We start from the raw sequence: 25,683 nt of genomic DNA on the forward strand, positions 1-25,683 counted from the left end.
GTTTTACACTATTAAGTTAAATCAACGTTAAGTTATAATTTAACAGTTAACAAACAATATATGTAACTCCAAAAGGCCTTAAACCATAAGGATAAGTGGATGTCGCTTCGCTGTGAATAAGATGTCTAGAAAGTCGCTGTAATGTATGCAGTATGCTATTCAATTTGAATTCAAGGACATAATATCATTGTATACGAAAAATGATTCCAAGCGGAGACCGTATGTCGGTGGCGGCGTCAGTCTAGGATATTTTATATTGTTAGTACTTATTATTCATACGGTAGCCAGAAAGTTGAATTAATGTTATTCTTAAATTATCAGTGATGCTGGAAATATATTAAATAATTTTAATAAAAAAAATTATTAATTTATTTTTTTTAAATATTTTTTTAATTGGGCTGTTTTAGAATCCAATTACAATAAAATGACTAAAATCGTTATTCTTTGTGTTAATATATATGTAATTTGTCTAAATATGAAATTTAAATATCTATAAAAAAGCTGTGCTTATGTTTATTTTTAGATTTTTGGTTTTTTTATTAACTACTTACGTAGAACCTCGTTTTAAATTATCAATCCTTAGCAATAGAAGTTGAAAATTTAATACATTTTTAACTAAAAAATCATTTTTCAATTTTCAATTATTTTAATGAAAATATCCGTCAACAGCTTAAGACAAGACAAAATATTTTGAAAATTTTATCAAGTATATGAATTGACAAAACAAACATATGGTGTAAATTTCAAACTGGCTTTGAGTAAAAATTCCCGTTTTCCTTAATTTATTGTTTGTTTTTCCTGTTGCTTTTTAAAACTATTGGGAATTTTAAATTTTGACCTCCCGAATGCACCAACTAGATTCTTTTTACTACCAAAAAAGTTGCTGTTGAAGAAAATCGAAGCACTTTTACTGCAAGAAACCGTGATGACAGAGACACAAACCTAACCTTTTTACTTTGTTTTTTCACACCTTTTTACTTTGTTTTTTCACACCTTTTTGCTAATTTTTTCACACCTATTTACTAATTTTTTAGACAAATAACGTCGACCACAGAAATACAAAATTATATTTTTTGCATCAAGCTTGTTTAGTTCAAAATTCATTCACAATAATAATATTGTTTATATAGGTTATAATAATAATGATGTACCTATTTGTGTATTAAACCGGATATCGCATAATCGTAGAACACTCAACTTATTCTTAGAAAAACCTGCGAAGGCAACTCTCGTACGCACACGCACAAGTCGGTTTAAACGGCTACTGTTTAGGATTCGTACAATTTTTCATCAAAAACTACATCATTTACTTCAATCAGTACGACTATTGTATTGATGCGATAACAATTCTAAAAATTAATTTAAATTCAGCGTGAAGTCTACTTGAGATCGGTCGGGCCACTTTTTCAGTTTTAATTAATATTATTTTTTAAACACTACTAAATGTTTAATATTTTTCAAAAAACTTAGATCAAATTTGTGGGATTTTAAGGGCAAAATTAAAATATGTAATCCGACAGATCTCAAGTAGACTTCATGACGAATTCATTTACATTTTCAGAACTCATATCGCTTCAGTACAATGATCGAACCGATTGAAGTTAAATAGGCAGTTTTTAACAGAAAAATTGGCCGGTCCCCATTTGCCTTAATAAATAAATAAATATAAAAACTAAGGGTATACTAATGGTAATCACTAATCACCATATATTATAAAGTCTCAGTTTCCCGTGGTCTCGTGAAATTCGACAAAATGAGTGGTTAGTACTAATGATAATGTCAATAATTAACCCAAGTTAATTGTCGTTTGTTAACAACTTGTTTGAATTTACTAGCTTAGCAACCAAACATCTTTTAATTAGGTACTCTAGACATTTTATAAACACTAAAGTAAACATAAGCAACTCGTCCTAAAAATAAATAAGTCACTGCTTAATTAAAACTGTGTTAGTTGTTGGTAAAAATAACATTTCTAACATATATTACAGCAGAATATATTAATATTAGAAGGTTTCTTGAAATTAATAACAATGTCATCTAGAGAAGCATCAATAGATGAACAAATACACGAAACACAGGAAGAAGATAGTATTTTATCTTTCTATCCGGCAGAAAACGATGGGGAAGATATCGATGATCTTAATTATTCAGAAGTAAAAAATTATTGTTATTCCCAAAATTTGTCTTGAGATTAACTATATGTTTTATATAAAGTTATCAGTAAATGAGTTTATCACATTAACAGCAATACTACTGCGGACGTATTTGAGTTATTAAAAAGGTACAATTTTGATGACTGATTGACTTAACGCTTTCTAGACTATCTTCATACCTAAAACATTAAATTATAATTTGACACAATATGAAAATATATTTTAAATACATTTAATATAAAATAAAAAAATTAACTCTCAAAGTTATTGATCACTTTTCAATTCAATGAAATACATATTACATACTTATAAATATATACCTAAAAAGTATACATAGTTGGTCGTTACCTATAGGCTATATATAAAAAACAAAATATTAAATGGTGTTGATGATTATTGAGCTAATTAAATAAATTATAAATACAGGAAAATATTATTAAGTATGAGAACACGTACAGAATGGATTCGAAAAGACCATTCGACGAACTCTTAGCCAAAGTAGTATTAAAAACCGAAATTGAAAACCATTTCAATGACGAAACGAAGTACGACCAAGACGAAGCAATACAAACCTGTATTAATATTTCACTCAACGTAAGAAATAAAATTCGGGAAATGGATTTTGATAGGTAAAAATATTTGATATTTTAAACTATAGCTTTCATAGCCAGAATAAAAAATAACAGAAAAGTTAATTTAGTTAATTTTGGTACACAGTACACACTTAAATAATTATTTTTTAATTGTAATAAGTAACTATGGTGTTTACTTGATTTGTTTGTTCAATGAAGCATCCGATTCCGATAAAAATATATCAGGTTTTCTACTTTCTAACATTAAATTGGAAATTTTAAATACATAAATATAAAGTGGTTGAAGTTGAGTTGATTATATATACTACCTACTAATATAGCATATTATTATTAAAATGATGCATTTTTAACGAATAACAGTTTTTAAAATTATCCAAATGAAAAAGTGACGAACCAAAAAGGTAATATTGTTGCCATGGCAATAACAAGATTTGGAAAAATTGTGGTTACGCCGTTGGAAGTTAATTAAAATACATTCTAGATAGTTATTCTAGATAGTTATTGCACATCATTGGGTATTGTGATCAATGATCATAATATTATATACTAATAAAAAAATAATCCAATCTTTCAACATTTTTCTAAAAAACTAGAGTATATTCCCAATTATACAGTTAAATCTGTAACTTATCTGCCACGGACATGTGATATATAACTACAATAATGAATGACAAAACATTTTAAAGTACCTTCATAAGTGGCCTATACACAGATAATTGTTTTAAAATGAATGTACTCGTAAACAAATTATACTATTTTAAAATTTGTAATTTTTTAAATGTCAGTCTTAATTCTGAACTATAACATGTTCCGAACCATTTTCAAGTTAAAATTTTAATAACTGATATTATTCCGGTTCAAGATGGCTATACTAACTTAGGCGTGATTACAATATTTGTATTTTTTAAATCGTTATACCTATCACCTATATACTAAACATTTCAAATCGATATATTTTGACCTGAGAATGTCAGGAAACGCACTTTCAAAAAAAAAAAATGAATCCATTTATTGTTCACTTTCTCGTATTTTTATTTCAGGTATAAAATAGTTTGTGTTGTCGGAATTGTGGAAAAGAAAAGCCAAGGAGTGTTATCAGAAGTAAAATTTTTACGTGACATAAACAGAGATAAATATGTCAAAACCAAGTTTGAAAATAATAATTTAGTTGCTACGATTGTCGTAGGTGCATTTTATCATGAATAAATTCTACAAAAAGTTGTTATTTGGTCAGAGAACGTATAATGAACGAGACTTGAATAAAAAAAATGATTATTACATGAAATATTGAATATTTTTATTCAATAAGTATTAAACGTATAATTTAGATGGGTGGATTAGTGGGCCCCAACTTTTGCGAAGAGCCCCTTGCCATTTTACTCAAAATTTACGATTTAGTATTCAAAATTTAACGTCTGAACTGTAAAATCTCAAAAATATAATACACAACTTATTATTAAATTAAAAATAAAGGTTGTGTTAAAAAAAAAACTAAAACCAAATATCATAAATCATTGTAATTTTTACAATTTAACATTATTATTCTAGTGTTTAAAATATACTTTAACTAGGCAGGTAATAGGTACATATCAATATTTTTCTACATTACGAAAATTGACCAGGAAAAATTGTGAAAAAAGTCGAAATGGTTAATTTCGTATAAGTATAATCCTGCAGTGGCGCCGATCACGTAGGACGTAGGTACTACAGGTAGTTCAATTAAATTACTTAAAAAATTCTGTAGTTGTTGAGTACCTATACACTGCCTAGTCTTTCTGCTGTAATTTTCTTAAACACATTAATTTCATACAATTATTTATGTTCCTATAATTAGTTGAGGCCGTTTAACAATCGTTTGATGAGGTGGAAAATTGAAAGGCATGTGCGAGTGGGTGGGTTTATCAAATTATTTGAACTGTCAGTTTTAATTTCATTTTGCGCCACTGGTATAACCTATTATGATAAAATTAATTTATTGTTGTAGTGGCTTTAAATGTATCAAAGAAAGTAATATTACTATGTAATTATTAATTAAGTACAAAGGTTTCTAAGTAAAAATAATATTGACTGTATAAAATTGGTGAATTCAATGAAGATCGAGTTGATGATGAAATGAGGCACTTCCTCAGTTCTTCATATACCTATAGGGCTCGAAGAAAAACGTTATACTGAATTAAATTGAAGTCTTAATTTTTGAATATGTTCTTAAAGATTCTAGGATGTTATAAAAAATAATTAAAGTTAAGATTTTCTTAGAAAAATGTATTAAAATAACTTTTATCTGTTAAAAATTATAAACTTTAAGAACTGAAGTATTAATTATAATATTTTTAATATTTAGTCTTATTTTATATTAAATACAAGTCAATTATTTCGTTTTAATAAAGTCAGTTAAGTAAAAAAAAAGTACGTGTATGCTCATACTGCTTTTCACCCCAGGAAACATAATATCAGTGCCCTAACTTGAATATCAGTATCTACCGGTTTATACATTTTAAAGTGTTTAAATGTGCAATGCAGTAAGTTCATACGTCTTATTGCAGTCGACAGAAACAATTATTTAACTATTCTTAATTTAGTAATTTATTTTGTTATTGTGCAGATACGAATGAAAAAATGATTCAGAAAAAGTAATTTCCCTCAAAACTATTACATCGTCCATCACAGACTTTCGGCAGTCCTATTTCTGTATAAATTTAGGCCTCAGCCCTGTATAAACCAACAGATGTCTCATTGAAATATTGTTCAATTTTCAATGACTTAGCGTGACTTCGTCTGTGCGAGGAAACGTAATGATGCTTGTTAGGTTTTAAATTTGGCTCGTCCTAAAGAAAAATGTGAAATGTAAAATATTGTTCTGACTCCAGAGACTACGAGTCGTTGAGTACCTACGTTATATTAATAGGGTGATACGGCGTCTACGTTTGTCCCCACCTATGACAAACGGAAAATGTAGAAAAAACCCTAATACATATTTCCATCCACAACAGATTTTTGGATAATAATTGTTAATAGAATGTGATATCGGTAATTATCAAATCAAATTGATAGAACGCATTACGTGTCAGTGTTTTAGTTATAGGTATTTTTAAATTTTAAATCTCGTTCGTTTTTATTTTTAATGTTTATGATTATTATTTTTCTCGTTTACAGAAAAGTCTTCGACTTATAAAGTTATAAGTTATAGTTATAAGTTATAACTATGTCATTACCTATATGATATTGAATTTCAGTATAAAAAATAGGTGGTTATAATTATGATTTATTTATAATTTTCTTTTAGCTTATAATATATTATCATCGATAAGACAAAATTCAAGTAAATAAATATTCAACATAATATATTATGGCCGTGCATAATACCAACTATTTAATTTTCATACACATTCCAATTATAAAAATTGATTATTAATTTATAATAATTTATCTATAATATTATGATGTGTTATTATATGACCTTTAGGTTGTTGAACCTAAAATAATTAAAATTCCAAATCATATTATTATATAATTACCTAAATAATATTGATTTGAAATTGTAAACTTTAAATTGGTGCTTGAATGTGGTGTATCTTTACTATTTAATCTTCAACTTAATACTGATCATTTGATCCTTATAGCTTATACAAACGTACTAAAGGCTTAATCATTACAATAGTCCTATCTTCTATTCCGTATTTTTTTCCACGTCTGCTGGAATTTTTAAATCCTATACCTACTTAATAAAAAATAAATCAATACAACATATATCATTATGATATGATAAATAAATAATTAATCTATTTAATTTTTAAACATAACAGATTAAATAATATCTGAAAATAATATAAATTGTATAACATAGTTTTATAATATTCAGATTGTTAGTCTAATTTTTTTATAGGTGTGACTAGATTCTACACTCAACAATTTTTTTAATAAATTGCGTATAATAATAACAATAATAATAATAATAATAAAAATAATAATAATAATAATTTACGTTTGTTATTACGAAAATTAAACTATTATATATTAGTCACAGTAGGTGCACAATAATAAATTAATATTGTCAATAACAATTTATATAAATATATACAGATGAAAGTATAAAAATGTTAAATGATTTAAATAATACACATTTCCTTTCTAACATTTCTGTCTTACTTTTAAAATTTAAATACAATAATTGAATAGTTTATTTATTTATTTATTTAGTTCACATTTAGTTTTCGGTCATAACCATGTGCATCAAGCGCTTGAAACTCCCACTTTGATGGATTTCATCAGTGGAAACGTAATTGGCCTATACAAACAAAACACGGTTAAATCAATTTACTCGTCTGTAAAAAATAAATTATTAAGGCTTACATTTGGGTGTGGCGCAGTTGGATGAGGTTGTGGAGATACACGCTACAGAGCAAAAAAAATAAAATCATTATAATTATTATTAACACTTTGTAAATAATTTTAAATAATTATAAAACTAAATTATGATTATTAGTTCTAACAGAAGATAATAAATCATCAACTGAATATTTTTATTTAAACATAGTTTTCAAATTTTGGTCGAAAAATACTTTTTATGATAAGTGTTTTTCTAAAATATGTTCCGTTATTTATATTAAAAATTGATGTTTACACTTAATTAATATAATCGTAAGTAATTTAGCTTAATAAAAAAAGTCCTAACTTAATACTGTTAAAATAACTGAAAACAGTTTATTTTTATTATAGGTAATCAAATACAATATGTTTATCATTCAATATCAAAATTTTATTGCATTTTTAAATAAACATGTTTAATGAAAAATCATATACATTTTTGGGCAATTAAAAAAAAATAATTTTAAGCAGTGAAGATGATAAGAGTATAAGACTTTTATAATCAAAATTAAAATAATTTACAAGTAGGTACCTCTAACTATTAATTTAATCATGATTTATTTCTAAAAAAATATATCGTGAAAACGTATATAGTTAGATTATTAGGTTTTGGTGTTGTAGAAAAATATTCAGTAGGTAGGTACAAATGTAATAACTAGTACCAACAACTAGTTTGAAATAATTAATAAATAATATGTACTTACTCCTGGATTTGGATGATAGGGAGCTGACAACTTCTGAAATAGAAAATCATCATATTTTTTATTTATTATTATTAATTACCTATGTAATTATTTATTTATAGCGATGAACAAAAAATAACAATATTCACTTAGATATGAAATATGAAATAAAATGTCTAATAGCTGAATACTTACATTATGATTTGGATGGCCATGGCCGTTGCTAATCGGAGCTTTCTATGACACGATAAAAAAAAATGTATTAAAGAGTGCAAATTATTAGAAAACAATAAAAGGTAAGACGATCAGACTTACTTTTACCGTTCCTTGGACAGGCGTGAATACTTTCGGTTGCACTGGCTTCGATATCTCTTGAGCGTGGAAGTCTCCGTGTTCTGATTCTTGGATCGCCTTATACGTTTCAGATTTTGCTGGATCGTACTGCACAGTCTTCTTGTGCCTAAATGTCGGGGTCAGAAAAGGGGGGAAAGTTCCGAGGGGGAAGGTGTTAGTAAAGAAATGTGTGAAGAAGAATAATATAGTTTAAGTCAAAAGAAAAAGAAAAACAGAAGAAATGTTAGATTTTTTTCATTACAATTGTGTTAGTCAGTATTCATATAGAAAGGTATGTGCAGGATTAATAGCGGAATTTACTAGGATGGATGGTTGTGTTTGAGTTTGGTTTTGTGTTCCAGGAAGGATAGGTCAATGAAAATACTGAGATTAGATATGCAGTACGAGTTCTTTGGTCATAAAATAAGCAAAGTCATTAGTCCGACTACCATATGCCGTGTTTAGAAAGAGACCACTAAGACACTAAACATAATAATTATCAAAAAGCATTTTTGATTATTTCCTTTGGTTTCTATATTATAGATATGAATTGGTTTCTATATTATTATCAATATGCAAAGAATAGCGCCTCTATAAGTTCGTTTAAACCTAAGTTTACCAGTTTAACTTAGTATTGAACTAAGTTACATGCCGCTAATAACATTCCCTTGCCAAAATGCATTTTTATCTCACACATGCTTCATGCATCTATTTACCTCAAACGACCGTACTTCTCTTCTTCCTCTTCCCTAAACATTAGTTTACACAATTAAATGGATGAACTTTGGTCGTTAACTTTGACTATATATAACTACTGACCAACCGAACGCTTTGGTTTCGAACAGTATATTATACGAAATGTTTGTTACGGTCAATTTAGGTCAGACGGAACAAAAATAGAGACACTGGGCGGATAAAATTCACTGGGCCAGTTCTCTAGTGCGGTGTATTAATAGACGTAGACTGTACGCGTATAATGTGTAAACAAAACTCTTCGCGAATACATTTTTTTCGAAATTTTTGATCGATTGCTGTGGCAACGTTCAAGGTCAAAGATATTAGTCACTAATTCACTATCTAGATCGTTGCCAACATGAGTAATTATAATACTATAATATTGTAGCGAAAATCTACTTTTATCTCAAACCTAATGAAATAAGTACATAATAATTTTTAAAAAACTTACGGAGTATATCCTGTTTGCGATTTGATTGAATGAGCGATGTTTTCCTCGGAATAAAGACCGATTGGCGAGTTAAACTGTTTGTGCACCACCTAAAAAAAATTATTCTAAGTTAGCTCTAAAACCAAAGTTTTATTAACGAGACACACAAGTCGACAAGCAAAATCCCCAAAGCCCATATTTTTAGGCAGAAACCCACGCGACTGACACAATAAAAAAACTCAATTAATTTTTAATCGTCTTTGTCATAATAATAAAAAAATATCGTATACCTATTACCTATAATATTATCACAAAGCAGATATAATTTATTTTGGACGAACACGTCTATGTACACTTAAATCAGGACGACACAGATAAGTCATTATATATAATATATATATTGTATCGGATCCCTAACCTGTCTACCGGGTCTTGACTTAGCTTCCTCGCTGCTTATCCGTTGCAACACCGTGTCCGTGACCTATCAATTATGTATATATAATATATATATATATAGGATCGTAACAATCCCGTGACCCTATGTTCTTTAGACTCAACAGTGGACTTAACGCTTACCTTTTGTTTCATCAGCGTGTCCATGGGTTGATCGTGGTGTGACGGATGCGCTCTCATCATCGGGTTTGGATGGTGGCGTAAGTATGACTCGGTCTTGGGCGGGTCCCTCTTGACCTTGGCTCCGGGCAACACCAACGGGTTCGTTCTGTATGGCTAAAAGTGTGATAAAACATATTACTATTAAAAAGACACCACCGAAGGGGAAGATTAGCGAGGCAAGATTTTTTAACGTTATGATAATGTATCGATATCGTATATTTCCAAACAATTTTGTGGACGCTTCAGCGACATAATGCTAGGTTACATAGACCAATCGATCGTTAACTCAGAGGCAATACATTGTAAAACAAACGGTAAGTATCGATACCGATGCTATAAAAACAACTTCCGACACTTACCCACAGCAGAGCGTTTTCGGGCTCGTAAACATTTTGTTCCGGGTCAATGTGAGACATCATCATTATGACAGTTTGTTATTTATTTATTTTTTAAAAAGAGAAATTAATTATATTATATACTATAATATACGTGTAGGTATAGGTTTATTCACAGTAACACTCGGATAAGAACTTGGGTTGTATTATGATATTGTTGGTTGCTTTCGGTTTCAACGGTTTCCCTTCGACTGCGAGCTTCGTCTTGGTCAGTGTGTACCAGTTAACATATAGTGTGGGAATCGCCCACGCGGTTTGGCAGACTCCGCGGGGTACTTACGAGGGTCTTCTAAAATTAACAACCGGACGTTTTTCCATGGGCTAGGAGAAGACTGTATTATTATGCACGAGCGATTTTAATTTGATACTATACAAATTTTCACGACATTCCTCGAAATTTGTATTTATTATCAATTCCGAGGACGGGCGTTGATATAATTATTCTCATGTCGAGCGGCGATAATAATAATTATATTATATAGTTATTTTTAACGGGATTACTATTTATTACTCGATCCGCAGACCCTGACGGCCTGACACGTATTTAACGATTTTTATAATCAAAAATAATGATGCATGGTTGGTCATTTTTCTAATTCCATAGGTATCTAATGTTGATAACTGCAGGTAAGAGTGTGACTTATACGAAAGGAATATTATGTGGATACCCTCACTGATGCTGTATATAATAATATGGATAATATTTTATATAAACTTGGTATAAAAAGTAATACTATGATATGTCGAATTGATCTAGATGTATTCATATTTTATACAAATAAAGCAGTATACGTATAAATCTAAGATTTCTCAAATTCTATATTAAAGATTTTACAAATTTGAGTAGGTACTTTCTACATCTTTAAAATATCAATTATTATGACTAAAAATACTAAATATTATCATTCCAAAACTGAAATAAGGTATTTACTTTATTCGTTAGTTAACGATCGTAAAATATGACACCACGATTAATTGCACTTCATTTTTGTAGATATTCATACAGTTTTTATTATTTAAAATAAATAAGTAAATTAAGAAATATTTTACATTCATAGGTACTTATTATATTTGTATAAATTATCATCATAATTTATAATGATTTCCTTGATTTAGTATAAACATGCTATACGTTAATTTGTATTAAATTGTAGTAAATCATTTAGGTATTAAATTACAATATCATTCAGGTGTTGTTAATGATAATCAAATAATCATACAACACTCTGGGGTTTAAAGTTTTCTATTTGGCTAAATTTCCAATTTAATCAAATTTGTTTGATTCTTTTTTCTATATTTATATAGAAGGTATTCTAGTCTAGGTACTTAAACATTTTAGATTAGTCAGAGACCTTATCGCGGAAAGGGGTTTAAAAATAACCCTGTGTGTTTTTGGTTCATATCCAAAATAATAAATTCAACAAAATAAATTTCATCATAATTATTCATTTAATATTTTGTTTTGCGACACAGAACATGTTGTTCCATTGGACTATTTAGCCCAAGGCTCGAAAGAACATATTATAATACATTCGTATGTAACTCATCACATCCCTTCCAAATTTAAAAATATTGGTCTTGGAAAGTTGAACTATATATGACTCAGCCGTCCCTTGAGATTGTCGGACCACCAGCGAGTGGAGTCACGATTATGAAACACTCGCTACACAATGCGTTCAGACTACGATTTTTATTTCCGTTTTGCTTATCTTCGAAAAGTGGGGAAATCTCGATCTCGAAGAAACGTCAAAAGTGAGTATTCATAAGCATACAAAGACATAGGTGTTATTGTGTAGATCATCCACATAATTAAAGTGTACGTATTTTTGAGAAATTTCAATAACCAACTGTATAACTACAACCAGCGTGCAAGTATAATATCATTATTTTTTACTGATTTGAATTGAAAACACTAATCGCGTATAAAACAGTTGACGGTATATTATAATAACATAACATAGTTGCACTACCTATTACAATATCAAAACATACAGTAAATGATAGGATTAGCCAAGAAGCCCTTGATTGTGCTTCATTACCTACTGTTGAGATTTTGTTCATTTTTAAAAAATATATTATATTCACGCTGACACAATCTATTGCGAACATCGTCGTTAAGTTTACCCCGTGGTTAATCCTAAGATAGTTTTATTGAATGATGACAAATGACTTGGTAGACTAAATTATTGATGACGTAACGTATCACAGAACTTTAGTTCGTTGCCAATTATTTCAATTGTGTTTAAATCGTTATACAACTCGCCAATATTTGTCAGCAGCCAGTAGGTCACATTATAATATATTGTCAATAATAGTTCCATGCCGACAACTGTGTTGTGAATTGTGATGCACCGCATGCATATAATAATTTTGTCAAATGACAATACTGATTTGGATCATAATAAAAAAAACTCTAAGTAATACATTTAAATTGTACATGAAAAAGTACAGGTTTTGATTAAAATATCATGACGATTAAATATACAAAAGGTTTATTATTAAGTTTATAGAAAATAAAACTAAAAAGTTATTTTTAGATGTGTGCTAACTGCTTAAACGACCTTTAGCTCAGTACGTGCCAAAATAAAATTACAAATTCTTATAATGAAGTATATTTTTTAAGCTCCACTGCTATAGTTTATTCATATTTTGTTTAATGACTAAAAAATATTTATTACCATTGTTATTTCAAAATATCTTTAATGTTGAATACCAACCATGAAGTAAAGTGATTATAAATTATGTAAGACTAAAGACATTTTTTTCGTCGCTACCTAACATTAACATAACTCATAAACTTAAAAAATCCCAAAATTTTTACAAATTTATTAAATCTTAAAACCAGACCACGACAAATTAGTGAATTTAATTTGATGTTTGTATTTAGGTATTTTGACCATCGACACAAGAAAAATTATTCTCCAATTTTATTTTTACGCTTTTTAACTACACCAGAACGTTCAAAACAATACATATCCAAATGGAAAATTAAACCTACCTGCTCATAAATCGTTATTATTATTTGATATTAAAAAAACCCAAAAATTGTATAAGTTATAACAAATGTAGGTATTACAGCCTACAGGTAAAAACGTAAAATGGTAAATGTATGTTTATGATATTCTTTGTTTGCATCACAAAATGGTTTAAACCAACATCAGAATGCACAATAAATTAGGAAATAATTTTACTGTTTACCTCTACTGGCTCTACTTACACTTTAATAATTTAGGTACGTGTTCAATATTCAGCTGTTGTTTATTTTACAGGGTAATTGAACTCCGAAGCCATTGCCTGGCTTGTAAAAATTATTCCTCGATCAAAATGGTCAAATTAAAAATGCAAAATTAAAAACAAAAACTTAATCATATTTCGGGATGACTGTATGTCGTAGACGTCATTTTCACATGACCGAAGATAATTAGATCCGTTAATATATTGTACTGATGCTGCACGTGAGTAAATTATAAACATAATTTGTTATTCCTGATATCTGATATGTCAAGTTTTAACATGAGGTAAGCATGAGTGCGTATTATATACAGCGTGATCATACTCATTATATCAAAAAGTAGGTATATGAATGCTTTTTGAATTTTTTTTCACATAATTTTAATTCATCACAAACAACATTTTTGAAAAAAATTATTTTATTATTTAATACTTTTAAGTTTATACTTTTTTTTATAGGTATTTATAACTAACTACACGTTAAAATTTAAAAATTGCTTTGAATATTTTTCCAACAATTATGTTTAGTGACGACTTCAGATTGTTTAAAAAAATTCCCAAAAACATAACCCAGTAAATAACGAGAAAATGAGTGTTTAACTAACCTTTAAAAAATCACCTTGAATAAGTGTATATATATATTATATATCATAAAATGTTTTGATGACGAGGAGAACGCGTAATGTTATGGAACGTGAAATTGTCCCAATTGCCGGGCTATTTCTGTACTGTACACCCTCCCCCCTGACAAAACTTACTATTATGTTATTAAACGGTTTTCGTGAATTTGTTTTTTACAATTTTTAATTTTTTACCTTGGAACATGTTTTCATCACTCTAAAATAACTTTCGACATTCGCGGTACGTCAAATATGTATGGTTTTTTTACGGTGTTTACACAGTCTTCCTCTCATTCTCACTTCATCTATCTGTCTCTCTTTCACTCATTCGCAATAATTTAAAGTATTAAATTTATTTTTGAGCTGAGCTGCTGCAGCAGGATGTGCCTTGTAGCATGTTATTTCATTGCTTATATTTATGATATTATATGTACAACTATAGACTATAATAATATTATCATACACTTATTAATTGGAACTCTAAAAATTGTAGGCTGAAGCAGGGCCAATAATTTATCTGATGCTACCAAATAAAATTCGAAATTTTATAATATATAGGATATAAGACAAATAATAATATAATGTGTTTTATACTTTTATCTTTTATATAAGTTCATAAAGTTGAATAAGTTGGAAACTTTACATTTAAATTTGATTAAGATTCATATAACATTATCAGAAAAATTATCTGAATAATTTAAAGTAAAACAAGATATCTAGATCTTGTTTAAAAAACAGAAGTTTGTGCTACACAGGTCCAGCACACTTCGTAACTGATAACAAAAACTCAAGTATTCAAAAAATTGGTATTCAAGTACATTTAAACAATTCATATTTTGAATTACGACATTAATGAAGAAAAAGGTGGTGAGCATGGTTGGTAAATCACCTTTTATAATAGCACTATTAATTAGTGATTCATTAATGTGTTATATGCGATAACGGTTCAGAAGGATAGATCATAGCCAATAGGGGGGTCGCCATAACAGTACTTTTAAGTTTTAGGTATATAAATCGAACTTGAGATCATTAAAAAACGTATACTCATACTCGTAACAATAACCTAATCCATATGTCTAAAAAGTGAAAAATATTCTACTCGGGGGGATCGTCAGCGGATTATAGGTTCAACAAGTTTGAGTTAGTAGTAAACGCTTCCGTGCAGAGGCACATTATACATTTAAAATATTTAATTTATAAGGATACATGTAATATAATTATAATAAAAATGATATAACTAACTTAAACTAGGGCCGCCTGTCTATTCTATTTCTCTGTATTATCATATATTCAGTACCTAGGTAATGTATACATATCGACTTAATAATAAGGTACCTTGGTACCTAGTTATTACCTATATATTGCTATAGTAAATAGTAATACCTATTCCATCACGAGAAGAAAACTATGAAATACCTATATACATTTTTATAAGACAATTAATTTTCTCTCATGCACATCCTAATCCTGAACAAAGACCTCCCCCCCCCACACACACACACACACATAAGCTTTGGGAACTTGAGTACTCGCAAAACTGCCCATTCATATCACCACTGCTGCAGGATTATACAATTCGATCTACACATTGTGCGAGATAGTATTTAGTACCTGGTTAGGTTAATAATAAAATAATAATATATATTTCTACTCGGCAGCATAGAACATCGCTCTCACCTGTTGGTCAAGCGCCACCTGGTCATGTGCTTCGTCCCAGTCGTACGGAGACGGACTGTCGACCAGTGACGGGGGGAAACGGCAGAAATTGTTGACGGGTGACTGGACGGACCGCTCGTAACCGTAAAGACCGTTTCCGATTGGTCGCGCGGTAGCGTGCTGCTGCTGATTGAGTTGATGGTTATTGGATACTGGAATTGGGCTGCTGTTGCTGCTGCTGCCGTTGAACTGAGGAGCATCCCTGCGATATGATATAATTATAATAATAATCATAATATACATTTTAATTTAATTATGACAAGTACTAAACGTGCTTGGTAAAGATAAAATACAAAATAATATAATGGATCGGGTAGACACAGCCGTGAAAAATATCAGCCTAATTCATGATATTTTTTAGGTACCAATCATTAGTTTATACTAGAGAGCGTTAGGCTTAATTTAGCTTAATCTTAGGCTCTGTAGTTTATACTATCTATTACATAGATATAAATACGGTGATAATAGATGAAGTCAATATCAGCCATTTTTGTGGGAATTATAGGTTTTATGTCACAGAATCTTGTGGCTAGTCTACGCTGTTGATAATATCAAACAAATTTATTGTTATATAATTAATAATTATATATAAATATCATAGTAACTGTACCTATATCTCAACCTATATCTCGCTCTTTAACAAACATAAAATACAGCACTAAATCGGGGTGACGGGGTACCAATCTCGGTTTTAGTGTACCTCAGTTCACGGGAAAATCAGCTTCGGTGTATCTCGCTTTGTGAACTAATTTGATTTATATTAGATATATCACTTAGTATATTAATGGACAAAGTTAAACTTTTCTGATATCTCTGAAAGTTCACTTGAAATCGGTCGAGTATTTTTTGAGTCTATAAGCTACAAACATGAGGACATTGCATTGACGCATTGTATTGTATATTTAAATAACAAACAGCAAATTAAATATTTTTTTCTTTTATTTAAAAAAAATGCAATAATAACATAGATCGCTGCTAGTCTATACTATTTTTTTAAAAATTGTATGTGTGTAACCAATAGCAATCCTGTATATAAACAAAAAAATTAGTCGATTTTTGTGAGCTGAAACAAAATTCATGTGTGAGAGCGGCAATATACCAACCTATTTGAGATTAGCACGTTCAAACATATACTACAAACAACTTTATACATTTATAATATTAGTATAAATTTATATAAATGTAATTTACCTATTTTACCTAACCTACCCATTTGTAATTTCAGATAATGCTTTGATTCCCACAAAGATGGCGACAAATGACAGCTTAATTTATTTAAATAGTAAACAATTAGCATACATAACCATTGGCAATCTAATCTAGTTTATTATCTATATTAGCGGTGATTATCTATAAATAGCTAGTTATGTATCTATGTATAGTACCTTTGGATGACTAGAGTTATTGACTGGTCGGCGTTGCCGAACAAATTTTGAGCGTCCAAATGTCTCAAGTCTCGAGCGTCGTACACTTCGATTTTCCGTACGATGTCGCCCACTCTCAGGCTACTTTCACTGGGTGATCTGGCGTAGACCTAAATTATTCACAAAAAACGGACACATAACAATAAAATGACTAAATTGTTCAAAAAAATGTATTTATTTGTCCGACTTTTATACCGTAATCGTATAATGATTGTAAACCGTACATGGCCGCGGCGATATATTCGCCGAAACCAGAAGACACCATCAAAATATTCGTTTGCTCTAATATATAATATACTGATTATACGTAATATGACTAAAGTTCGACACTTGTGGACTTACACTACACAGTTCCGTTGTATACAATGGCTGTATGAGTTAAGTAAACTAAAGTTTAACGTTTCAGAACACCACGTAGATATAGGGACCTTGCATGTACCTAATATTATGACCAAATATATTGCACCTATATTGAATTAAAATTGTATTGCAGCCCATATGTTCGTGTGCTTTGTACTGGCTGCTCCCTGAAGTTGTTGTCGTTCAACAGACACGCAAGACGCAAACATTGTACGGCTACCGAGACATTTACGATTTACCTAACCTATATATTAACTGTACTCATGTGCATTTAAAACGAGGTAGTGCACGTGCAGCAATTAACGGCAAAGCGCGGTAAACTGGACGAGCTAACGGGTCTATATAGGTAGTATAATAAAGTTTAATAATTATACCCACAAACTACGTTGTATTATACATAATATTTGTACTACATTATAATATAAACATAGGTAAATCTACGTAGTTTACTGTAGTAACATAATACTATGCGGTATAATATATGTACCTATATAATATGACCCATATTGGTATGTATATTGTATAGGATTGTTTTTGACCAATGTCATAACTCATAAGCATTGCATACAACTCATTAATATAATATTATGTTTACGAGCTTACCGTTATCATAATAAATATATATAGGAAACTACATGCCATCAGTAGGTATATCTATATTATTAATAACGAGTTTGAAGTGTGTAGGGTCCACTCGAAACTTCGAGCTTCGATGAATATAAAAATAAAAAATAATATAAATCATATACTAAATCGTATATGATTTAGTAAATATAGCTTATAGATGAATTATGAAGGAAATCTTAAGTCAATGTGATTACTTATTAAAGTAAATATACTTCTTATTAATAAGGGGCAATGAGTATTGTGTGTGTGAGAAGCTCTTTTTGCCATCTTTCCTGACTCGGCATTGCAGTGATAATAGAGATGCAATATAGACAGCAAAGATCGATTAACGAGTAAAAAATTTAAATATGTATTATTATCTTTTCAACAGTAAGTTGTTTGTAACTTGACACAACACTATACGAGACCAATGACAATGACATTATAAAGTCTAAGCCAAAATGTCTACTACGTATGCACTTTAAAACAAATAAACATAGGTAGGTGCATTGTACCTGCTGTAAAATAATTCGCTAAAAAAACAAACAGAGCCATGCTCTTACCAACTCCTTCCCACATACATGTCAATGTTCTACGAGGTACAATTAAATTTAATTGCGCACAATCAAAATCAGACATCATTTTTTTTTTTGTAATACACTTTTAACTGCAAATTTAAATATCATTATGAATAGGTATCAAAAATTAATTTTGTACAATATATTAACGCAATGATAACGTCATAAAATCTTTGTACATGTTCCCATTTCGACGATTAAACTAATGACATCAGCCTAAAATCATTAAAGCTCACATATGTATTTTTAAATGGTTGAATTTTGGCAAGTATAGGCATCTTCTGTTACGAAGTATTAAAAATAAGACGACTGAAAATTCTGAAGTTACAAAATTTGGCTCAAATACATTAAACGTTTTAATTTGTCTTTTTGCATTCAGTGCCTAGGTTTAAAAAATACATGATGTAAAATGATAACAAAATATTTTATTTTATATATTTTAGTATACATCTTATATTGGCTACTTATAACACCTATATGTGTGTATAGAATAAAAAAAAGTAAATGTAAACGTGTACCTAAAACTGTTTAACCTTTAACATAATAAATTATACAAGGTGATTCGTTTAAAGATAAACATTCATTTTTTTCTGAAAGTATTGACGTTTTTGGAAATATTCTTTTATACATAATTTGAAGTCATTACAAAACAACAATTTATATTTTTACAATATTTTTTTTTATCCGTGTCGTTTTTTAAGTTTATCTTTTTTTATGACATCATACTCACATTTTTGGAATTTAATAATTACTTCAAATTATGTAAAAAAGAATAATTCCGAAGACGTTAATACTTTTCTAAAAGATAAAAGTTTTAAAGGACCTTTTCCCTATGAATTATAACACATAGCTTATGGATAAGGAAACTTAGCCTATTGCCTAAATATTGTAAAGTATAGGCAGGGCGTATTTTCAACTTTTTTCTGGAGGAGGGGGGACATTTTTTTTAATTCTAACATTTTATATGTATTGAAAATTATTATTTATTTATTGTTATACTTAACGTCCTTTGTATGAACATCATCTAAAAACGTATCGGAATTCTATTCTAAGAAAATAAATGTTATCGATGATTAAATCTGTAACAATAATAACAATCGAAAGATTTGAGTGTACGGCGTACGCCCTTTGTACGAAGTGTCTTTAAAAATGACCTTATATTTTTACAAATATTATAACAATTTTGGATCTATGCAAAATGATCGATAAGTACAAGTCCAGTGCCGGCGCCAGGGGGAGGCCTCTCAATTTGTCTTGGCCACCCCTTGGCCACCTTGACCGCCTAACCACAAGAGAAAAAAAATTCTGTACATTTATAATAAAGTACACATTTTTAATGTAAGTTTGTTGAAAATGACATCTAAAGTTTAAGTATGTATATATTAAATAATACACCTATACCTTTATGATATTTATTATCAATTATAAAATGAATATCAATAATTATGTGAAAACTTAGTATATGCAACACAATCTTTACAATAAATAGTGTGTAAGCCCTCTACCCTATACTGAGCATATGAATGGGAAAAATACTTCGAATTGGGACTTTTTTTTGACCCAACCAAATTTTCAAAGGCCACCAATGCCCCCCCCCCAAGATAAAATTCCTGGCGCCGACACTGTTCAAGTCGTTTCATAAAATTTTTAAGAGTTTGATTTCGTCATAAGTTTTGAAAATATTGGTGGAAAGTAATCATACATACCTACAAACTTGGGGTCATTTTGGTTTTTTTGCAGGGAGGGTGCAAAATATAATAAATATTTTTTATATATTGTCTTAAAGCATACATAGTGGTTATAAAGGGAAGTGATACCTTTCCACCTCTCAAACCATTAACCAATGATATTATTCTATATAGGTACTCGTAAACACTATATTATATCAATGTTTTGGTGACTTTGTATCATTACTGATACTGAAAATACGATAGCTGTCAGACACTCATAAGACTAGAGTACACAACCTTATCCTAACGAGGAATAAAACCCAAACTGGACAGTAAGAAATCGTGCTGCTATATGTGCAGTCAGAATAAACAAAAAATGAACCATAATCGATTTACAGCACGCCAATATTAGGTACTAAACATCAATCGTCAATCTTTAAATTACACCTTCCTCAGAATATTATAAATCAATCATATTCAACGTCCGAGAAGGTCTCTGATCGCTATGATTTACAAGTAGCCTTAAGGTAAACGCATTAACCCTGAAACGATGGCACATTAGGAAGGTCTATCTATAAATAATATACTTTACGACATACTTTGGTTATGATCAGCGGCGTGTTAAGATCCGCTCCACCGGCCAATCGGATGCCCCACGGTTGAGACTTGCCGTCTCTCTTGAGCGTCACGGACCACGTGCTCGGTTTCTTCGAACCCATGACGATTGCACCGGTCACCACGTCCTATGGCTGATCGTAGCTAGTCACTATAATATAGTGCAACTGCTGTAGGTACAACACGTATATAAAAGTAAACCAAACGTTATTATATTATATTAATGATTATATAAACGATTTATAGGACGCGCGCGATATTTATGTGACGTCGTATTATAGGTAAAGGTACATTATATTTATTGAATATAACAATAATTCATAATAATATATTGTAATGATGAAATATTATGGAGTGCTGCTGCGGGTGGTGCAGCGTGTATTATGGCGACGTTTTGTGAATACAATATTCACGTGTGTGTGTGTGCCTGTTTGCTTGCAGCTGTGCAGTGTGTACACTTCCGCCGAGTCCAGAACATATAATAATATAATATATATTTGACGCGTAGGTACATAGTTATAGGTACGCTACAGGTACCACCGACGAACGTTTAGGTATAATATATAATGATATGTACGTCATTGTTTTACGAGCCGTATGTAGACCGAAATGTATATATATATATATGGTGATGATGATAATAATATTTTATTTATTACATAGACGCCGAAAAATATCAAACGCGAAACGCGAACGTGTATATTACATGGTAAACATTGTTAGTTAGGTATATAACACCGTGATGTATATACAGAGTGATTCTATAATACCCGGACTGCGATGCCAAAAACCTTCGACTTTTCACGACATTTTACGATTAAAAAATTTTGAGAATTTGATGCTCTCTCTCACAATCCCGAAATGCCGAAATCATAATATTTTAATATAATTTGTAAGTATCTATAATATTATGTTCGATTTTTTACACGCCCTTATAGTGTTATGACGGATACCTTTCCAAATCGACAAAGACGGAAGACCCATATAGTATATGCTATGAGGCGGGTTACTTGTCTAAACTTTAGACTCTAAAGTTTGAAGTTATAAAGTTGTTCGTTTAAAACTCTGTAAAAAGTTGTTACGATATATGCCCACTGCAGGGTTATGGCAGTAAGAGACAGTAATAAACAACAATAATAAGTGATGTCAATATCAGTAGTTAAAAATTAAAATGTTTGTACTAAAGACTATAATAGTCCTTAAAAATGGTTTTACAAACATATAAAATATATTTAGTACTGGATCTACGAGGTAATAATTAGTAGTAATTATACTTTTACCATTTTTAATATTAATAACTAAAATATTAAAATCATTATAGCGTCTATAGCCCTTATGTCTTCAAAACCCATTATAATGGAACTTTTATCTTTAGTACAAAAAGTTAAATGACTCAAAAACTGCTCATTCGAATTCTGATTCTAATACGTCTACTCTTTCAGAAAAATTATCTTCTAAATAATTAACAATAGAGAGGGAGTTATCATTTGAAAACAGAAGTTTAGAAGTACAAAAAATCTGAAAAATGCAATTATATAATATGATGACTAATTTATTGTAGTAGGTATATATTTAAAAGTTCCAAAAATAAAATGTCGAGTTACTGTATTGTTGAAGAAAACAAAGGGGGTGAGCCGGTGAATCCTCCTGTGTAATGTACATACAATTTTAACTCTCATCAATTTTAGACAATTTCACTTTCCGCTTAATATAATTCGCTTTTTCAAACACAATAATTGGTCAGCACGAATGGCGCGTATTCGGCCAATTTATGGAGCAGGGACTCGAGCGTCCCAGTGTCAATAATAATAATAATAATAATAATAATAATAATGTGTAATAATATAATATGTTATGATGTGCGGCAGCAGTGGTCGTACCTATAAAATATCGCTGTCGCGCGTGCGTGTGATATGTATCTCTCTCTATATATATATATATAGTATGGCGCGTGGGCGGTCGATCTGCAGCGGCTGCCGTGAGGAAGCTGCGCGGCGACGGTCCGGATGTGGAGGACGAGCAACCGGAAATGGCGGCCGCAATCGATCACGACAACGATAGGCAGTGATATATTATGTAGGTATACGACGGGCACAGTTCGCGGTATTACGGTGTATGTCTATAAGCCGACGACGTTATTACGGCGATACGTCGTCTTCGTCGTCGTACAATGGACCGGCACAATAAATTCACTGCGAATGATGGACGGGCTCGCGAACTACGAGACTATCGCGGGTCGTGAGCAACTGCGGTCTCGGGACACGTGCCAAAATACATAATAATATGCATAATAATGTAATGGACGAGAGTCGCGTGCGGAAAAAAATAACAAACCAAACGTCGTAAGAGATATTTGAAATGCGCGCGCCCGTGTGTATACGCAATGCCGTCGAGTCATAATCGCGAACGGTTTTCATTATTGTTGTTATTATTATTATTATTATTATTATTATTATGACGGCCGCGTCCGGGTCTGCGTTTTGTAATCGATTTTATTGCTGTTACTTTTCTTTTATTTATTTGTTTTTTTTTTTTATCCTCCGCCGGATCCCACTCGGGAGACGAGAATAGCTGGAAATGGCCGAGTGATGTGCGTGATACATGCGTATAAATGTGTAATATTAAATGCATTCATAATAATTATATTGTGCGAGACGTTCCGCCGTTTATTAGTTATGCTTAAGACCAACTACACTAATAAAATTAATCCCGAGTCAAATTTTGTACGCATGATATTGCATTTAAAATAGGGTTTAATTTATGTGAAACATTTTGGTAACCTAGCACTGCAGCGTAATACCCATCTATATTATAATATACTTATGAAAAAAAAAATTCGGCCTCGGAAAACTATTTTGCCGGCACTCAAATAATTTGTTTTGTCCTGAATAAATTTAGTTATTTTTTCACGGCATAAATGCTCACCTAGCTATTAGGTAATTCGAAGTTTTATAGAACTTGTTGCACTCAAATAAGTAGAATTACCAAACGAAAAATTCATATTTTGCACTTCACAAAAACAGAATATACCTAATAATAAATTTGAAAAATGTGCCTATATAACTTTTTTATAGTTTTTTATTTAATAAACCACTTTAATTTTTAACAATGTCAATAATGTTTTGAACAATTATTTTTCTCTACAGCCATAAATGGAAATGTCTCTAATTATTTTCTATGTGAACAGCCCACTACCAGCCTGTACGATTCACTGTTTAGTCGCCACTGCACTTATGTGTAGAAACATAAATAATTGACCGAACATTTTTGAAATTCTTAAAGTATGTACTTATATCCTCGTACCTACCTATTTCCTAATTGGTATGAATTTATACACTCGGATTTCGATATTTATAATAGGTACGTATATAACCTATTTATTGGCTTTTATGTAGGTACTAGACAATCGCTACAAGTCTACATAGACCAGTTGTTGGTCTTAGACCTTGGTCACTCAACCACTAACCGCGATGTGCTTAAAATAAGCACCACTGTAAAATTACATTTCTAAATATTAATATTTAATATTATAATATCACGAATAATATCTGTCTTATTGTTTAACTTTGAGGACGGTCGGAAACAACGAAGATATAAATATATTATAATTACAAAGCACGAAATCTTAACTTACGTTTAGAAATCTAAAACCATGTTTTTAAAATTTCAGTGAATCGTGCCAAGTGTCAAGGGATATCTACCTCACGAAATGTTTAGTCCACTGATACTCCACTTGTCGTTTTAAATTCTAAAATAAATATTGCCTGGTGCCTATAATATTCAATAGGGAGGTATTTTTTAAAAAGTGTTCTGCGCTTCTGCTTCAGATCATACAACTATAAATATATATATATAGTATGTACTTAAATAATTTACCTACCTTTCAACTTTATACTTTTTTGAATGATATACCACATAATAAAATAATAACCATTTAAAATCCATGCATTTATTCGCAATGTGATAACAACAAGACATTCAAACTAAAAATCCATAAAATATCACACATTTTGTTATAAATACAAATGAATTTATATTTTTAAAAACTCACAAGTACCTCACACCTTGCTACTCGTCTTTCACTACTATGCACCTATATGTACCTATCCACAAACTAAAATATAGAGTTATTCAGTTAAATCCCTGCAGCGTCCAACCTTAATCCTAATTTATAACTGAGATAGAGTTCTATTACAGTTTATACTAGTAGTACCTACCTAATAAACCTACTTGAATTTTGTTGGCCACCCATCCATAAGTCATAACATTGTAGAAATTTAGAGTGATATAATATTAATATAGGCATACTATTATACTAACCTATATTTACCTAATATTATACGCAGAGCCTCAGACTATTCTATTACCTAAAGGTACTTATTAGCTATTATAAACCTATTTTTTAAGTAGAAGGATAAATATTAGAAAAAAATTATTAAAGATCCCAAATTTTCACAATTTACTTGAGTAAGTATGTACCTATCTACCTACTATTCTATAATATATCTACCATTCTTGACAAACATAATAATAATACCCATATATCTACTTAGTTTTGTAG

The 25,683-nt window shown here is 30.2% G+C and overlaps 2 protein-coding genes and 1 long non-coding RNA gene across 7 annotated transcripts; 2 read left to right on the plus strand and 1 right to left on the minus strand.

Annotated features, from left to right (window-relative positions):
* Nucleotides 1–2,030: 2,030 nt before the first annotated feature.
* Nucleotides 2,031–3,972, plus strand: LOC111041228 (tctex1 domain-containing protein 2-like). Its single transcript, XM_022325445.1, has 3 exons — nucleotides 2,031–2,153; nucleotides 2,580–2,782; nucleotides 3,787–3,972. Exons 1-3 carry the CDS (start codon nucleotides 2,031–2,033, stop codon nucleotides 3,950–3,952), a joined length of 492 nt encoding a protein of 163 aa, XP_022181137.1. The 3' UTR covers nucleotides 3,953–3,972.
* Nucleotides 3,973–6,792: 2,820 nt separating this feature from the next.
* Nucleotides 6,793–23,308, minus strand: LOC111041234 (PDZ and LIM domain protein 3). 5 transcript variants are annotated; one of them, XM_022325453.1, is made up of 12 exons: nucleotides 23,003–23,301; nucleotides 21,107–21,292; nucleotides 17,255–17,403; nucleotides 15,831–16,071; nucleotides 9,869–10,021; nucleotides 9,711–9,773; nucleotides 9,314–9,402; nucleotides 8,110–8,254; nucleotides 7,990–8,031; nucleotides 7,816–7,845; nucleotides 7,097–7,138; nucleotides 6,793–7,031 (listed from the first exon to the last, which is right to left on the minus strand). In XM_022325453.1, exons 2-12 carry the CDS (start codon nucleotides 21,224–21,226, stop codon nucleotides 6,951–6,953), a joined length of 1,155 nt encoding a protein of 384 aa, XP_022181145.1. In that variant the 5' UTR covers nucleotides 21,227–21,292; nucleotides 23,003–23,301; the 3' UTR covers nucleotides 6,793–6,950. The 5 variants fall into 5 exon arrangements, 3 of the variants coding, with proteins under 3 accessions (XP_022181145.1, XP_022181144.1, XP_022181146.1); XM_022325452.1 differs by having other exon boundaries at nucleotides 7,816–7,848; nucleotides 23,003–23,299; XR_002605293.1 differs by having other exon boundaries at nucleotides 7,014–7,031; nucleotides 8,106–8,254; nucleotides 23,003–23,308.
* On the plus strand, nucleotides 11,749–14,319 carry LOC111041235. The gene is made up of 2 exons (XR_002605294.1): nucleotides 11,749–12,054; nucleotides 13,572–14,319. It is a non-coding gene; the product is annotated as an uncharacterized LOC111041235 (long non-coding RNA).
* Nucleotides 23,309–25,683: the final 2,375 nt, after the last annotated feature.

This window comes from Myzus persicae, unplaced genomic scaffold, assembly GCF_001856785.1.
Source record: "Myzus persicae strain clone G006 unplaced genomic scaffold, MPER_G0061.0, whole genome shotgun sequence".
Lineage (NCBI taxonomy): Eukaryota > Metazoa > Arthropoda > Insecta > Hemiptera > Aphididae > Myzus > Myzus persicae.

Excerpts from the sequence above, each read along its gene's own strand:
- LOC111041228 (XM_022325445.1), top strand. The coding sequence starts at position 2,031 with ATGTCATCTAGAGAAGCATCAATAGATGAACAAATACACGAAACACAG. Across the intron at positions 2,154-2,579 it reads ATGATCTTAATTATTCAGAA|GAAAATATTATTAAGTATGA; the intron begins GTAAAAAATTAT and ends TTATAAATACAG. Across the intron at positions 2,783-3,786 it reads CGGGAAATGGATTTTGATAG|GTATAAAATAGTTTGTGTTG; the intron begins GTAAAAATATTT and ends TTTTTATTTCAG.
- LOC111041234 (XM_022325452.1), bottom strand. The coding sequence starts at position 21,226 with ATGGGTTCGAAGAAACCGAGCACGTGGTCCGTGACGCTCAAGAGAGAC. Across the intron at positions 8,255-9,313 it reads TCGCAAACAGGATATACTCC|GCACAAGAAGACTGTGCAGT; the intron begins GTAAGTTTTTTA and ends CCCGACATTTAG. Across the intron at positions 7,032-7,096 it reads CAACTGCGCCACACCCAAAT|GCCAATTACGTTTCCACTGA; the intron begins GTAAGCCTTAAT and ends TTGTTTGTATAG.